An 18272-nucleotide genomic window follows, 5' to 3' on the forward strand; every position below is an offset into this window, starting at 1 on the left:
TGTAATCATTTAATGCTAAATGAAACAACCAAATATTAAAATTAACTAGCTTTGTTTTTTGAGTTAATAAATAACTAGTTTTAAGTGTTTATAAGATAGGGTTCAAATGTCTCATGATTTTCATGCCTCGTCATACCTCACATCTTTTTTTCTCTATTTTCAAAATCCAAACAATAGATCCGTACCACTAAACATGATCCATATTATAATGGGCTTGGTGACAAAATTTATAATTTTTTGGAAAATTTTAACAATTATTTTAAGTAAGTACTAAATCATTATTTTTGAATGGTCCAAAACTCTTGTTGTACATTGTTGTCATTACTAGCTAGGTGAACCTTCACAAGACATGTCTGCATGTAAATAAGAAAAAAAACAATAATCGAAAGTAAGCAAATCCAAAACTCGTAAGAGTAAACAAAGTACATAATCTTTACCCTCAGTGCATTAACCTGATAACCTAAAACATCCTTCAAAAAAACTAAAACCAAGTAAAAGGGAGGGAAGAACCTTCAAGTGAGTGAGAGAGAAACTTTCAGTGCATGAGACATGCAAACAAAAGTAAGTGGCAACAATGCACAATCAGAACAAGAATCGCGACGGAGTAAGATAGAAAGTGAGTTTTAAAGTGATACATAGCCGAAAAAAAAATGAAATTAAAAACACATATAATTTTGGGACTTAGGTTAAAAAAAGTCTGGCTCACAATCGGCTCAATATATAGTAGATCATTTCTACATTTGACTGGCAGAATTATCTAGTGCTGACCAGCTCTATACTCTTAAATTAATATAAAGAAGAAATGACAACAACTATCACAATAGATTATTCAATTTTTCCAGTAGACCTTTCAATTCCTTCTATTATACATACGTACGTGATTTCTGCCCTTAATTGGTCCGCTGAAGCAACCTTCATTTTACCTAATCCTTTTTATTTACCTAATTAGATATTTTTCCCGTGTGGCTAAAGTCTTGTCTAATCCCACAACAAGTTGCTTGCCACGGGTTGGTCACGTGCTGCAGACCAAATAATTCAACCAATTTATATTTTTTTCCGAATTTTTAATTATAGAAGTTATAATACAATAAAATATCTGATGGTGTCACTGTTGCTTGCCACGGATTACCTCCACATTTTCTTGAGTTGCACAGTGAGGACATCTCTCCAATGGTGTCACTGTTGCTTACCAATTAAGCAGTTTGATGGGCTCTCACTACTGCCATGACAATATACATGCAAAAAGTTGCGATTTTGTCTGTTTATTTGCTTGTCGGTAATAATCTTGGTTTGTTACCATGTGTTCTTTGTTGTTGGCTTGATTGCTAGCTAGTGTTCTTCCGTTTTTCTGTGGGTCAAAGAGGATATCACAAATAAAGTAGCTGAAACATTGATACTACGTACTCTTGTTGAGTTCAGTATCGGGTTGGGTAGCAGGGTTTCTTGTTTTTGTTTCTTTAAAGTCCTAGTGGTGAACTCTTTCTTTTTAATGGATGGGCAATATTGCCTTTTTTTCAAAAAAAATAATACAATAAAATAAGTTATTAGACTGATTGTCTTGAAATTTTTATTTTATAGAAAGAACCGAAAAAACAAACTTCCGTCCCTTTCTAAATTTGTTTCGGTAATTTTGAAAGGGAGCACCTACCTATCCCCGTAACAATCTCATATTTATCCTTCAGTCATTAACTACTTAAATAACTACTAACTACCTAGGAAATCATTTACTATTTGCGGACCATCTAATATTTGAAAGATTTTACAACTGGCGTACGCAAGTATTCATATATAACACGTCAAATATTTATATCTAAGATATCAAGTATTTAAAAAAAAATTGATACGTTTTTAGAGATGATTTTTTTTTCTCCGTTCAATCTCATTAATATTTCTGACGATTGGTGAGGAAATTTTGCAAATCTAAAGCCACGAATGTTTTGTACATAATTTTATTTTTCAAATGAGATTCATGATGACATACTTTCGAGTTATCTGTTACACAAGTATTCATCCTCATCGAGAAAGTATTCATCTTCATCGTGCAAGTGCAAAAATAAAAACTGGATACATCACTTATCCATCTTTTACACGTTTTTAGAGGTGATTTTTATCTCCGTTCAATCTAACCAATATTTCTGACGATCTGTAAATAATTTTGCAAATCTAAAACCACGAATGTTTTCTACACAATTTTATTTTTCAAATGAGATCTATGATGACATACTTTTGAGTTGTCCGTTGCACAAGTATTCATATCTTGTCACGCAAGTATTCATTCATACACATTGAAATATTCATTCGTATACCTCTATATTTTTTTTATTTTTGTATGTCATTTCGTAGTACGCAGTCGCTTAATTCATCATTAATAAAGCTTTGTTCTTTGTAAATAACTTGCTACTTCATGATAAAGAAGAACATAGACATCAAAGAGATTAATTGCATCCACAGATACAAAAATATTTTGATATGGTCGACAGTGATGAATCTGACCCGGCAGAGGCGTGCTCAAGTATTCATTTATACACGTTGAAGTATTCATTCATAAACATTTAAGTATTCAATCCGGCAGAGACGTGCTTGATTGGAATGGAGTGATGGATAATCTCTGGCAGAACGTCCGCTGGAGTGGGAGCAACATGCATAGATGGGAAAAACGGAGGAGGAGGCGAAGGCAGAGGTAGGAAAGAGAGGGAGCTTATCGTATTTACCATTTCGAGGTGGAAGGTGGTGGGAGGTGGGAGAGGGAGGTAGAGGCGGAGGTTGGAGAGGTGGAGGCAGAGGTGGTAGAGGGAGATGGAAGAGGGAGATGGGAGAGGCGGAGGTGGAAGAGGGAGGTGGGAGAGGCGGAGGTATAGGTGTTAGAAGGAGGTGGGAGAGGGAGGCAGAGGTAGAGGTAGGAGAGGGAGGTGGGAAGAAGATATATCCAGAGAAGATTTAATTTGGCGCAGTTCAAAAGAGATACAAATCAGTCTAATAGCCTACATTTTTTAATATAATTTCTTTAAATAAAAAATTATGTATTTTTTTTATCCTTAATATTGGAAGAACTGCCCCATCATAACTAATTAAAATCATGAGAACGTAGAGGGGCCATGAATGTTTGACTTGGAAGAATAAGTAAGCGCCCGGAATATCACTATCAATAAAATATAATAATGAATACCTTCTTGTGTTGACTTTCAAAAAATAAAAGAAAAAAAAAACCTTTTCTTGTGTTAAAATAAATAATTTATTGTTGAAGCATTCTTCTCAAAGACCTGTTCACCAAAGGTACGTATCCTATAAATACACAAATGAAACACTAGTTCTTCTCATCATAAAGTCACAAATCAACTCTTAAATAGCTTCTCTCTACCAAACAATTACGAACATATCAGCTCTCTATTAGCTTCTCTATCTCATAATTAACAATGGGCTGTTCTTATAAACTTGCTTGGATAGCCATTGCAATGCTCTTCGTGTTCTCTCTAAACCACACTCAAGCTTTTCTGACATCAAACTACTATGATTATACATGTCCGCAAGCCCTTCCAATCATTCGAAGTGCTATACGAGATGCAATTGCAAAAGAGCGCCGAATGGCTGCCTCTCTCATACGCCTTCACTTCCATGACTGTTTTGTCCAGGTAATTAAATTAACCATGGTATATATTCAATAGATAAATAGATTCGTTAATTACTGATGTGCTTCCCTTGACACACCTCATTAAGAATTTATTTGATATTTGTTTTAATTTAGTTCTGAAATCTGAAATACCTATTAGCGGTACAAGCATATATATTAAAAAACACTGTTCTAGACTTCTAGTCAGAGTAAACTATATATAAATATAATAACATACACACTGCATACTCATGATTAATATTAATTAGGTTAATTTGGAGTAAAATCTAAAGGAATTTGCACCTTTTTACTTTGAATAATTAATCAGGGATGTGATGGATCGGTGCTTCTGAAAGACACCCCATGGTTCACGGGTGAGCAAACTGCTCTTCAAAACAACAACTCGATAAGGGGAATGGAAGTCATAGATGCTGCCAAGTGGGCCGTGGAAGCAGTGTGTCCGAAAGTCGTATCATGTGCAGACATCGTTGCACTTGCAGCCAGAGACTCTTCTGAGTATGTGAATGGGCCGACATGGACGGTTAAGCTCGGAAGAAGAGATTCGACCACAGCAAATAGAGATTTGGCTACTACTGATTTGCCCTTCGGTACTGATAATCTGGATGTGCTGATTGCTAAATTTGCTAGAAAGGGACTCAATGCAAAGGAAATGGTTGCGCTCTCAGGTGCACATACAATCGGTCAGGCTCAATGTGTGACATTTAGGGACCGTATATACAATGAGACCAACATAGATCCCGGATTTGCTCTTCACAGAAGACGTAATTGCCCTCGTTCAAAGAATGCCGGAATTACAAACTTGGCACCACTTGACCCTATTACACCGAACTCACTTGACAATAAGTACTACAAAAATTTGATGCAAAGAAGGGGGCTGTTGCACTCTGACCAAGTGTTGTTCAATGGGGGTGAGACTGATGGCATGGTAGCCAGCTATAATAGGGATCCATCTTCCTTTTATGCAGATTTTGCTGCTGCAATGGTTAAGATGGGGGATATTAATCCGCTAACAGGATCGTCAGGACAAATAAGAAAGATTTGCAGTACGATCAATTAATATGCATTCTAATTAAAATTAGTAATTTTGTATCACTTGTTGATATGTTCTCCTTGTATATCTCTTCTAGTTTCATTTTACTTTATACATTCTTTATTTATTGTTTCTTTTTTTTTTTTGCAAAGAAGTACTTTTAAGGTAACGTTATTGTATTGAAGGAATAATAATAATCTATGTGAAAGGAAATCTAGAAGAAATAAAATATTTCTAAAATTAATTTAGTGTTACTATAACTTACTATACTACTGATCAAGCGATCTTTTCCTCTTTTTATTTTTTTGGTCCGTATAGTTTCTTATAATATATATATTTTATTTTTAAAAGGCAAAAATATCCATTTCATTGCTGAAATATAATAATTACAAAAATCAGTTCTTTTCTATCCAGACTAATGAGTTCATTATCCCTTCTTACAAACCAAAAATTTAGTATCAGGCAATATAACCACCAAAGCTTGCTATTAGCAAGACACCAAAAATATGTTAAATTTGCTAAAACTAAGCCACAAAATATTGGGCTAAGGCTAAGTATAACTATACGACAAAATTGATGAAGCATCTTCATTTTCCACTACGGTAACACATCGGCAGCAGCAAACCCTTGCTGTCTAGAGACCTCCACACCCGAATGGAAAGGCACTAGCTCCATTGGCATGGACTGGTTCAAGGGAATGACATCTTCTATGACCGGTAGCCACTCGCCAACAACATTCTTGACTTTCTTGCTCATGTTTCCTACCCAATAAGAACAAAGAGAGTTAATTAGTAAAATCAGATTTCTAGCACTTTTAATAGCACAAGCATTGAAACAAACCTCATTCATATGCTTCCACAAACTCCAACTAACTACACTAAGTATAATTAAGGAACTTGTTCTATCTATGACATCGAGAGAATAAGCAAATGCAAGTATATTATCCCAAGTTGTCCATGATTGCATTATAAATTGACTTTTTCCTAACCAAAACCAAATTTGTTGAGCTAATGTACAAGTGATAAAGAGATGGTCAATCGATTCATTGTGTAAATAGAACTGATATTTGGGGTCTCCAACCCACCCTTTAATGGATAAATTGTCTTTGGTTAAGATGGTATTATGCGAAACTAGCCACATAAATGCTCTAATTTTTGGTGGTACCGGCAAGTTCCACCATATCATTGCTTGTTTTGGTTGATATCCACCAAAGTTAAGAATTTGATAAATCGAATGAGTTGAAAACTTCCCTGAGACTTCCCATTTCCACTCAATTTTGTCGTGTTAGTAAGTGAATGAAGTGGAGCTGATTAGATGTAGTGATTATGTCCATTCCTGAAAATCTATTCCTACTAATGAAGTTCTAAATTTCACTAATCGCCCTTGAGAGTGTACCACATCAGCTAAGAGTATGTTTGGGTTTGTACATTGAGTAAATAAAGTGTAGTACCTAGTAGCTAGTGTGCAATCTTGATACCATTGGTCAACCCAGAACCTAATTTGCGAATTTACCCCTGGTTCATAAGATACCCCCCATTTCCCCTACATGATTAACTTTCAACATAGCAGTCCAAAAGGCAGAATTTAATGGATGGTGATTGGTCACATACTTATGTATTAGAAGGGTTTTCCAAAGTCCATTGTATTCAGAATTTTTCAATTTTCACCACCATTTGAGTAGAAGAGATGTTCATTTGTCTTAGATCGAGAATTCCTAAACCACCAACCTGTTTATTTAAATTTGAGGTGTACTGGTCTATGAGAATATATATATATATATTTTTTTAGAATTACCTTGTCATAAGAAGCGTCTTCTAATCTTATCTATTTGTTTAATTACCGTAAGAGGAATCCTATAGATTGAGAGTGCATATATATAAAGGGACAGTTGTAAGGACTGAGTTTATTAAGGTTAAACGACCTCCTATGGATAGCAAGCTTCATTGCCATTGTTGCAGCTTACTTTCTACCTTATTTACCATAAAAGACCAGTCAACTACTTGTAATTTTTTATAGTGTAAGGGAAGTCCTAAATATTTAATAGGAAAATGTCCTTCGTGACATCTAAATAAATGTTGAAGAGGTTGTGTATCATCTACATTTAACGAATACAATTCAGTTTTATCGTAATTCATTCTAATTCCAGAGATAGCCTCAAAAGCTAACATGGCCCACCATGTTGCTTCCACATTCTCTTCCTGAGCTTTAAGGAAGAGAATAGTATCGTCGGCATAGTGGCAATTTGTGATGGCTAGATTATCTAAACATGGTGGACCTAAACCTTTAATTATATGTGCTTGTCTACCTTTTGTAAATATCCTACTAAGTGTATCTGCAGCTAAGATATATAAAAATGGGGACAATGGGTCACCTTGTCGAACTCCCCTTTTGTAATAAAAATATTCAGTTAGTTCCCCATTTATAGTTATACAGGATTGAGAACTATACAGCCATTGAGTGATCCATCATATCCACCTAGTTCCAAAATTTCTACTATGTAACAATTCTATTAAATAATCTCAATGTATCTTATCGTACGCTTTCTCAAAATCTACTTTTATTACTACCCCTGGTCGTTTAAGAGTATGGCATGAGTGTAAAATTTCTTGGCTAAGAACCATGTTATCTAATATATACCTATTCTTCATAAATGAAGCTTGACTATGATCTATCAGTCTATCCATAAAAGGTTCTAGTCTAATGGTAAGTAACTTTGAAAGAATCTTAAAACTACAGTTAACTAAACTAATTGGCCTAAATTTCTTAATAAGTGTAGCATATTTTTCCTTAGGTATGAGACAAATGCAAGACTTATTAATTTTGTGTAAGTTAAGGAAATTTTCATAAAAGTAATGACTAAGAAGCATCAAATCAGATTTAACAATGTCCCAAAAGAATTGGTAAAACTTAAAAGTGAAGCCATCGGGACCTGGAGCCCAGATGCAAAAACAGCATTTTTTAGTTCCTCTTCAGTGAAAGGTCATTCTAAATCCCATTTGTCTAAAGTTGTTAATTATTCATCTATGTTCCAGAAATTAGATCCTAACGAGCCAAATCTATGACCTTGAGATCTTAGTAAGTCACTCTAGTAGTGTCTCTACTAGAGTGAGTCAAACACCTTCAATTGGAGTGTGGTTTTAGGGTTGTAAATGCCCTATTATCGTGCCATCTGGAGACACTACTAGAGTGCTCCAAACACCTTCTATTGGGGTATTGTATTAGGGTTGAAAATGCCCTATTATCTTTCCATCTGGGGACACTACTACCGAGCTCCAAAAACCTTCAATTGGAGTGTTGTATTGGAGTTGTGAATACCCTATTATCTTGCCATATAGAGACATTACTAGAGAGCTCTAAACACCTTCAATTGGAGTGTAGTATTAGGGTTGTAAATGCTCTATTATCCTGCAATCTGGACACACTTGTAGTGTGCACCAAACACAATCAATTTGAGTGTTCTATTAGGATTGTAAGTGCCCTACTATCTTGCCATATAGAGACACTACTAGAGAGCTCCAAACACCTTCAATTGGAGTGTGGTTTTAGGGTTGTAAATGCCCTATTATTTTGCCATCTGGAGACACTATTAGAGTGGTCCAAACACCTTTAATTGGAGTGTTGTATTAGGGTCAAAAATGCCCTATTATCTTGCAATCGGGAGACACTACAAGAGTGCTCCAAATAACTTCAATAGGAGTGTTGTATTAGGGTTGTAAATGTCCTATTATCTTGCCATTTGGAGACATTACTAGGGTGCTCCAAACACCTTCTATTGGGGTGTTGTATTAGGGTTGAAAATGCCCTATTATCTTTTCATCTGGGGACACTACTACCGAGCTCCAAACACCTTCAATTGGAGTGTTGTATTGGGGTTGTAAATATCTTATTATCTTGCCATATAGAGACACTACTAGAGAGCTCTAAACACCTTCAATTCGAGTGTAGTATTAGGGTTGTAAATAACCTATTATCCTACAATCTAGACACACTACAAGAGTGCACCAAACACCATCTATTGGAGTGTTCTATTAGTGTTATAAATGCCCTACTATCTCACTAGTAGAATGCTCCAAACACCTTCAATTGGAGTGTTGTTTTAGGGTTGTAAATGCCCTATTATCTTGACATCTAGAGACACTACTAGAGTGCTCCAAACACTTTCAATTGGAGTATTGTATTAGGGTCGAAAATGCCCTATTATCATGCAATCTGGAGACACTACAAGAGTGCTCCAAATAACTTCAATAGAAGTGTTCTATTAAGGTTGTAAATGTCCTATTATCTTGCTATTTGGAGACATTACTAGGGTGCTCAGAACATCTTCGATTAGAGTGTAGTATTTGGGTTGTAAATGCTCTATTATCTTTCCATCTGGGGACACTACTACAGAGCTCCAAACACCTTCAATTGGGGTGTTGTATTCAGGTTGTAAATACCTTATTATGTTGCCATATAGAGACACTACTACTGACCTCCAAACACCTTCAATTGCAACGTAGTATTAGGGTTGTAAATGCCCTATTATCTTTCCATCTGGGGACACTACTACAGAGCTCCGAACACGTTCAATTAGAGTGTTGTATTCGGGTTGTAAATACTCTATTATCTTACCATATAGAGACATTACTAGAGAGCTCTAAACACCTTCAACTGGAGTGTGGTATTAGTGTTGTAAATGCCCTATTATCCTGCAATTTGGAGACACTACAAGAGTCCTCCAAACAACTTTAATTGGAGTGTTGTATCCGTGTTGTAAAAGCCCTATTATATTGCCTTATACAGGCACTACTAGAGTGATCCAAACACCTTCAATTGGAGTGTTGTATTAGGGTTGTAAATGCCCTATTACCTAGCCGTCTAGAGACACTACTAGAGTGCTCCAAACACCTTCAATTGCAGTGTGGTTTTACGGTCCTAAATGCCCTATTTACTTGCATATTGGAGACACTAAAAGAGTGCTCCAAACACCTTCAATTGGAGTGTTGTATTAGGGTTTTCAATGCCATAATATCTTGCCATATAGACACTACAAGAGTCCTCCAAAAAACATCAAATGGAGTGTGGTATTAGGGTTGTAAATGCCCTATTATCTTGTCATATGGGGACACTTCCAGATTGCTCCAAACCCCCTTCAATTAGACTGTGGAATTAGGGTTGTAAATGTCCTATTATCTTGTCATATAGAGACACTACAAGAGTGCTCCAAACAACTTCAATAGGAGTGTTGTATAGGGTTGTAAATGCCATATTATCTTGCCATCTGGAGACACTACCAGAGAACTCCAAACACCTTCAAATGGAGTGTTGTATTCGGGTTATAAATGCCCTATTTTCTTGCCATATAGAGATCCTACTAGAGTTCTCCAAACACCTTGAATTGGAGTGTCGTATATAGGTTGTAAATGCCCTATTATCTTGTCATATAGGGGACGGTATTAGATTGCTCGAAACACCATCAATTGGAGTGTGGTATTAGGGTTGTAAATGCCCTATTATCTTGCCATCTAGACACACTACTAGAATGCTCCAAACACCATCAATTGGAGTGTTGTATTAGGGTTGTAAATAACCTATTATCTTGCAATCTGGAGACACTACAAGAGTGCTCGAAACAACTTCAATAGGAGTATTGTATTAGGATTCTAACAGCCCTATTATCTTGCCATATAGAGACACTACTAGAGTGCTCCAAACACCTTCAATTCGAGAGTTTTATTAGGGTTATAAATGCCCTAGTATCTTGTCATCTGGAGACACTACTGGACAGGTCCGAACACCTTCAAATGGAGTGTTCTATTAGGGTTATAAATGCCCAATTATCTTGCGATATAGAGACACTACTAGAGTTCTCCAAACACCTTGAATTGGAGTGTTGTATATAGGTTGTAAATGCTCTATTTCCTTGTCATATAAGGACAGTATAAGAGTGCTAGAAACACCATCAATTGGAGTGTGGTATTAGGGTTGTAAATGCCCTATTATCTTGCCATCTAGAAAAACTACTAGAATGCTCCAAACACCTTCAATTGGAGTGTTGTATTAGGGTTGTAAATAACCTATTATCTTGCAATCTGGAGACACTACAAGAGTGGTCAAAACAACTTCAATAGGAGTATTGTATTAGAGTTCAAACTGCCCTATTATCTTGCCATATAGAGACACTACTAGAGTGCTCCAAACACCTTCAATACTAGTGTTGTATTAGGGTTGTAAATGCCTTATTATCTTGCCATCTGGAGACACTACCAGAGTGCTCCTAACGCCTTCAATTGGAGTGTTGTATGAGGGTTCCAACTGCCCTCTTATATTAGTATCTTGAGACTTTATTATAGTGCTCCAAACACCATCAATTGGAATTGGGTATTAGTGTTGTAAATGCCTATTATCTTGCATTCTGGAGACACTACCAGAGTGCTCCAAACAACTTTAATTGGAGTGTTGTATTGGGGTTGTAAACCCCCTGTTGTCTTGCCATTTGGAGACACTACTAGAGTGCTCCAAACACCTTCAATTGGAGTATTTTGTTAGGGTTGTAAATGCCCTATTATCTTGCCATCTGGAGACACAACTAGAGATCTCCAAACACCTTCAATTGGAGTGTTGTATTCGGGTTGTAAATGCCCTATTATCTTGCCATATAGAGACACTACTAGAGTTTTCCAAACACCTTGAATTGGAGTGCTGTATATAGGTTGTAAATGACCTATTATCTTGTCATATAGGGACGGTACTAGAGTGCTCGAAACACCATCAATTGGAGTATTTTGTAGGATTGTAAGTTCTCTCTTATGTTGCCATCTAGAGACACTACTAGAGAGCTCTAAACACCTTCAATGGTAGTGTGGTATTAGGGTTTTAAATGCCCAATTATCTTGCGATCTAAAGACACTACTAGATTGCTCCAAACAACATCAATTGGACTGTTGTATTAGTGTTGTGAATGCCCTATTATCTTGTCATATAGAGACACTAGTAGAGTACGCCAAATACCTTCAATTAGAATGTGGTATGAGGGTCGTAAATGCCCAATTATCTTGCCATATGGGGACACGACTAGAGTACTCCAAATGCCTTCAATTGGAGTGTGGTATTACGGTTGTAAATACCCTATTATCTTGCCATCTGGAGAAACTACTATAGTGCTCCATACACCTTCAATTGGGGTGTTGAATTCGAGTTTTAAATGCCCTATTATCTTGCCATATAGAGACACTACTAGAGAGCTCTAAACACCTTCAATTGGAGTGTAGTATTGCGGTCTAAATGCCCTATTATCTTGCAATATGGAGACACTACTAGAGTCCTCCAAACACCTTCAATTCGATTGTGATTTTAGGGTTGTAAATGCCCAATTATCTTTCTGTATGGGGACACTTCTTGAGTGCTCCAAACCCCTTCAATTGGAGTGTGGTATTAGGGTTGTAAATGTCATATTATCTTGCAATCTGGAGACACTAGAAGTGTGCTCCAAACACCTTCAATAAGAGTGTTGTATAGGGTTGTAAATGCCCTATTATCTTGCCATATAGAGACACTACTAGAGTCCCCCAAACACCTTCCTTTATAGTGTGGTATTAGGGTTGTAAATGCCCTATTATCTTGCCATATGGGAACACTTCCAGAGTGCTCCAAACCCCCTGAAATTAGAGTGCGGTATTAGGGTTGTAAATGTCCGATTATCTTGCAATCTGGAGACACTACAAGAGTGCTCCAAACAACTTCAATACGAGTATTGTATTAGGGTTGTAAATGTCATATTATCTTGCCATCTGGAGACACTACTAGAGTGCTCCTAACGCCTTCAATTGGAGTGTTATATTAGGGTTGCAACTGCCCTCTTATATGTATTTTGAGACTTTACTACAGTGCTCCAAACACCATCAATTGGAATTGTGTATTAGGGTTGTAAATACCTATTATCTTGCAATCTGGAGACACTACTAGAGTGCTCCAAACAACTTTAATTGGAGTGTTGTATTGGGGTTGTATACCCCTATTATCTTGCCATTTAGAGACACTACTAGAGTGCTCCAAACACCTTCAATTGGAGTATTTTATTAGGGTTGTAAATGCCCTATTATCTTCCCATCTGGACAGTACTAGAGAACTCCAAACACCTTCAAATGGAGTGTTGTATTCGGGTTGTAAATTCCCTATTATCTTGCCATATAGTGACACAACTATATATCTCTAAACACCTTGAATGGGAGTGTGGTATTGGGGTTGTAAATGCCCTATTATCTTGCGATCTGAACACACTACTAGAGTGCTCCAAACAACATCAATTGGAGTGTTGTATTGGTGTTATAAATTCCATATTATCTCGTCATATAGAGACACTACTAGAGTACTCCAAATACCTTCAATTAGAGTGTGGTATTAAGGTTGTAAATGCCCTATTATCTTGCCATATGGGGACACTACTAGAGTGCTCCATATCCGTTCAATTGGAGTGTGGTATTACGGTTGTAAATGCTCTATTTTCTTGCCATCTGGAGACACTACTAGAATGCTCCATACACCTTCAATTGGAGTGTTGTTTTCGAGTTGTAAATACCCTATTATGTTGCCATATACACTACAAGAGAGATCTAAACACTTTCAATTGGAGTGTAGTATTGGAGTCTAAATGCCATATTATCTTGCAATATGGAGACACTACTAGAGTCCTCCAAACACCTTCAATTGGAGTGTGATTTTAGAGTTGTAAATGCCCTATTATCTTGCTGTATAGGGACACTTCTAGAGAGCTCCAAACACCTTCAATTGGAGTGTGGTATTAGGGTTGTAAATGTCATATTATCTTGTAATCTAGAGACTCTACAAGACTGCTCCAAACACCTTCAATAGGAGTGTTGTATTGGGTTGTAAATGCCCTATTATCTTGTCATATAGAGACACTACTAGAGTCCCCCAAAGGCCTTCAATTGGAGTGTCGTATTAGGGTTGTAAATGCCCTATTATCTTGCCATAAGTAAACACTTCTATAGTGCTCCAAACCCTCTTAAATTAGAGTGCGATATTAGGGTTGCAAATATCCTATTATCTTGCAATCTGGAGACACTCCAAGAGTGCTCCAAACAACTTCAATACGAGTGTTGTATTTGAGTTGTAAATGCCCTATTATCTTGCCATCTGGAGACACTACTAGAGTAATCCTAACGCCTTCAATTGGAATGTAGTATTAGGGTTGCAACTGCCCTCTTATATTGTTATCTTGAGACTTTACTATAGTGCTCCAAACTACATCAATTGGAATTGTGTATTAGGGTTGTAAATGCCAATTATCTTGCCATATAGGGACACTTCTAGAGTGATCCAAACCCCTCCAATTGAAGTGTGGTATTAGGGTTGTAAATGTCCTATTATCTTGAAATCTGGAGACACTACAAGAGTGCCCCAAACAACTTCAATACTAGTGTTGTATTTGGGTTGTAAATGCCTTATTATCTTGCCATCTGGAGACACTACTAGAGTGCTCCTAACGCCTTTAATTGGAGTGTTGTATGACGGTTCCAACTGCCCTCTTATATTAGTATCTTGAGACTTTATTATAGTGCTCCAAACACCATCAATTGGAATTGTGTATTAGTGTTGTAAATGCCTATTATCTTGCAATCTGGAGACACTACCAGAGTGCTCCAAACAACTTCAATTGGAGTGTTGTGTTGGGGTAAACCCCCTGTTATCTTGCCATTTGGAGACACTACTAGAGTGCTCCAAACACCTTCAATTGGAGTATTTTGTTAGGGTTGTAAATGCCCTATTATCTTGCCATCTGGAGACACAACTAGAGATCTCCAAACACCTTCAATTGGAGTGTTGTATTCGGGTTGTAAATGCCCTATTATCTTGCCATATAGAGACACTACTAGAGTTTTCCAAACACCTTGAATTGGAGTGCTGTATATAGGTTGTAAATGACCTATTATCTTGTAGTGCTCGAAACACCATCAATGGGAGTATTTTGTAGGATTGTAAGTTCTCTCTTATGTTGCCATTTAGAGACACTAATAGAGAGCTCTAAACACCTTCAATGGGAGTGTGGTATTAGGGTTTTAAATGCCCAATTATCTTGCGATCTGAAGACCCTACTAGATTGCTCCAAACAACATCAATTGGACTGTTGTATTAGTGTTGTGAATGCTCTTGTCATATAGAGACACTAGTAGAGTACGCCAAATACCTTCAATTAGAATGTGGTATTAGGGTTGTAAATGCCCTATTATCTTTCCGTATGGGGACAATTCTTGAGTGCTCCAAACCCCTTCAATTGGAGTGTGGTATTAGGGTTGTAAATGTCATATTATCTTGCAATCTGGAGACACTAGAAGAGTGCTCCAAACACCTTCAATAGGAGTGTTGTATAGGGTTGTAAATGCCCTATTATCTTACCATATAGAGACACTACTAGAGTCCCCCAAGCACCTTCATTTATAGTGTGGTATTAGGGTTGTAAATGCCCTATTATCTTGCAATATGGGAACACTTCTAGAGTGCTCCAAACCCCCTTAAATTAGAGTGCGGTATTAGGATTGTAAATGTCCTATTATCTTGCAATCTGGAGGCACTACAAGAGTGCTCCAAACAACTTCAATACGAGTGTTGTATTAGGCTTGTAAATGCCCTATTTTCTTGCCATCCGGAGACACTACTAGAGTGCTCCTAACGCCTTTAATTGGAGTGTTATATTAGGGTTGCAACTGCCCTCTTATATGTATTTTGAGACTTTACTATAGTGCTCCAAACACCATCAATTGGAATTGTGTATTAGGGTTGTAAATACCTATTATCTTGCAATCTGGAGACACTACTAGAGTGCTCCAAACAACTTTAATTGGTGTGTGGTATTGGGGTTGTATACCCCCTATTATCTTGCCATTTAGAGACACTACTAGAGTGCTCCAAACACCTTCAATTGGAGTATTTTATTAGGGTTGTAAATGCCCTATTATCTTGCCATTTAGACACTACTAGAGAACTCCAAACACCTTCAAATGGAGTGTTGTATTCGGGTTGTAAATTCTCTATTATCTTGCCATATAGTGACACAACTATATATCTCTAAACACCTTCAATGGGAGTGTGGTATTGGGGTTGTAAATGCCCTATTATCTTGCGATCTGAACACACTACTAGAGTGCTCCAAACAACATCAATTGGAGTGTTGTATTGGTGTTGTAAATGCCATATTATCTCGTCATATAGAGACACTCCTAGAGTACTCCAATTACCTTCAATTAGAGTGTGGTCTTAGGGTTGTAAATGCCCTATTATCTTGCCATATGGGGACACTACTAGAGTGTTCCATATCCGTTCAATTGGAGTGTGGTATTACGATTGTAAATGCTCTATTATCTTGTCATCTGGAGACACTACTAGAGTGCTCCATACACCTTCAATTGGAGTGTTGTTTTCGAGTTGTAAATACCCTATTATGTTGCCATATACACTACTAGATAGCTCTAAACACCTTCATTTGGTGTGCAGTAGTGGAGTCTAAATGCCATATTATCTTGCAATATGGTGACACTACTAGAGTCCTCCAAACACCTTCAATTGGAGTGTAATTTTAGGGTTGTAAATGCCCTATTATCTTGCCGTATTGGGACACTTCTAGAGCGCTCCAAACACCTTTATTTGGAGTGTGGTATTAGGGTTGTAAATATCATATTATGTTGCAATCTGGAGACACTACAAGAGTGCTCCAAACACCTTCAATAGGAGTGCTGTATAGGGTTGTAAATGCCCTATTATCTTGCCATATAAAGACACTACTAGAGTCCCCCAAAGACCTTCAATTGGAGTGTGGTATTAGGGTTGTAAATGCCCTATTATCTTGCCATAAGGGAACACTTCTAGAGTGCTCCAAACCCCCTTAAATTAGAGTATGGTATTAGGGTTGTAAATGTCCTATTATCTTGCAATCTAGAGACACTACAAGAGTGCTCCAAACAACTTCAATACGAGTGTTGTATTAGGGTTATAAATGCCCTATTATCTTGCCATCTGGAGACACTACTAGAGTGATCCTAACGCCTTCAATTGGAGTGTTGTAGGGTTGCAACTGCCATCTTATATTGTTATCTTGAGACTTTACTATAGTGCTCCAAACTACATCAATTGGAATTGTGTATTAGGGTTGTAAATGCCTATTATCTTGCCATATAGGGACACTTCTAGAGTGCTCCAAACCCCTCCAATTGGAGTGTGGTATTAGGGTTGTAAATGTCCTATTATCTTGTAATCTGGAGACACTACAAGAGTGCTCCAAACAACTTCAATACTAGTGTTGTATTAGGGTTGTAAATGTCATATTATAATCTTGCCATCTGGAGACACTACTAGAGTGCTCCTAACGCCTTCAATTAGAGTGTTGTATGAGGGTTCCAACTGCCCTCTTATATTAGTATCTTGAGACTTTATTATAGTGCTCCAAACACCATCAATTGGAATTGTGTATTAGTGTTGTAAATGCCTATTATCTTGCAATCTGGAGACACTACCAGAGTGCTCCGAACAACTTTAATTGGAGTGTTGTATTGGGGTTGTAAACCCCCTGTTATCTTGCCATTTGGAGACACTACTAGAGTGCTCCAAACCCCTTCAATTGGAGTGTGGTATTAGGGTTGTAAATGTCATATTATCTTGCAATCTGGAGACACTAGAAGAGTGCTCCAAACACCTTCAATAGGAGTGTTGTATAGGGTTGTAAATGCCCTATTATCTTACCATATAGAGACACTACTAGAGTCCCCCAAGCACCTTCATTTATAGTGTGGTATTAGGGTTGTAAATGCCCTATTATCTTGCAATATGGGAACACTTCTAGAGTGCTCCAAACCCCCTTAAATTAGAGTGCGGTATTAGGATTGTAAATGTCCTATTATCTTGCAATCTGGAGGCACTACAAGAGTGCTCCAAACAACTTCAATACGAGTGTTGTATTAGGCTTGTAAATGCCCTATTTTCTTGCCATCCGGAGACACTACTAGAGTGCTCCTAACGCCTTTAATTGGAGTGTTATATTAGGGTTGCAACTGCCCTCTTATATGTATTTTGAGACTTTACTATAGTGCTCCAAACACCATCAATTGGAATTGTGTATTAGGGTTGTAAATACCTATTATCTTGCAATCTGGAGACACTACTAGAGTGCTCCAAACAACTTTAATTGGTGTGTGGTATTGGGGTTGTATACCCCCTATTATCTTGCCATTTAGAGACACTACTAGAGTGCTCCAAACACCTTCAATTGGAGTATTTTATTAGGGTTGTAAATGCCCTATTATCTTGCCATTTAGACACTACTAGAGAACTCCAAACACCTTCAAATGGAGTGTTGTATTCGGGTTGTAAATTCTCTATTATCTTGCCATATAGTGACACAACTATATATCTCTAAACACCTTCAATGGGAGTGTGGTATTGGGGTTGTAAATGCCCTATTATCTTGCGATCTGAACACACTACTAGAGTGCTCCAAACAACATCAATTGGAGTGTTGTATTGGTGTTGTAAATGCCATATTATCTCGTCATATAGAGACACTCCTAGAGTACTCCAATTACCTTCAATTAGAGTGTGGTCTTAGGGTTGTAAATGCCCTATTAT

General features: G+C 37.3%; 1 protein-coding gene across 1 annotated transcript; it reads left to right on the forward strand.

Annotated features, from left to right (window-relative positions):
* Nucleotides 1-3314: 3314 nt before the first annotated feature.
* LOC144550606 (peroxidase P7-like) lies at nt 3315-4827 on the forward strand. The gene is made up of 2 exons (XM_078298606.1): nt 3315-3629; nt 3936-4827. The coding sequence occupies exons 1-2, from the start codon at nt 3414-3416 to the stop codon at nt 4683-4685; spliced, it is 966 nt and encodes a 321-aa protein (XP_078154732.1). The 5' UTR covers nt 3315-3413; the 3' UTR covers nt 4686-4827.
* Nucleotides 4828-18272: the final 13445 nt, after the last annotated feature.

Source organism: Carex rostrata, chromosome 2 (genome assembly GCF_964058835.1).
Source record: "Carex rostrata chromosome 2, lpCarRost1.2, whole genome shotgun sequence".
Lineage (NCBI taxonomy): Eukaryota > Viridiplantae > Streptophyta > Magnoliopsida > Poales > Cyperaceae > Carex > Carex rostrata.

What these genes read in the sequence shown, in the direction of transcription:
- LOC144550606 (XM_078298606.1), top strand. Translation starts at nt 3,414, where the DNA reads ATGGGCTGTTCTTATAAACTTGCTTGGATAGCCATTGCAATGCTCTTC. An exon ending in TCCATGACTGTTTTGTCCAG is followed by an intron (nt 3,630 to 3,935) that starts GTAATTAAATTA and finishes ATAATTAATCAG; the next exon opens with GGATGTGATGGATCGGTGCT.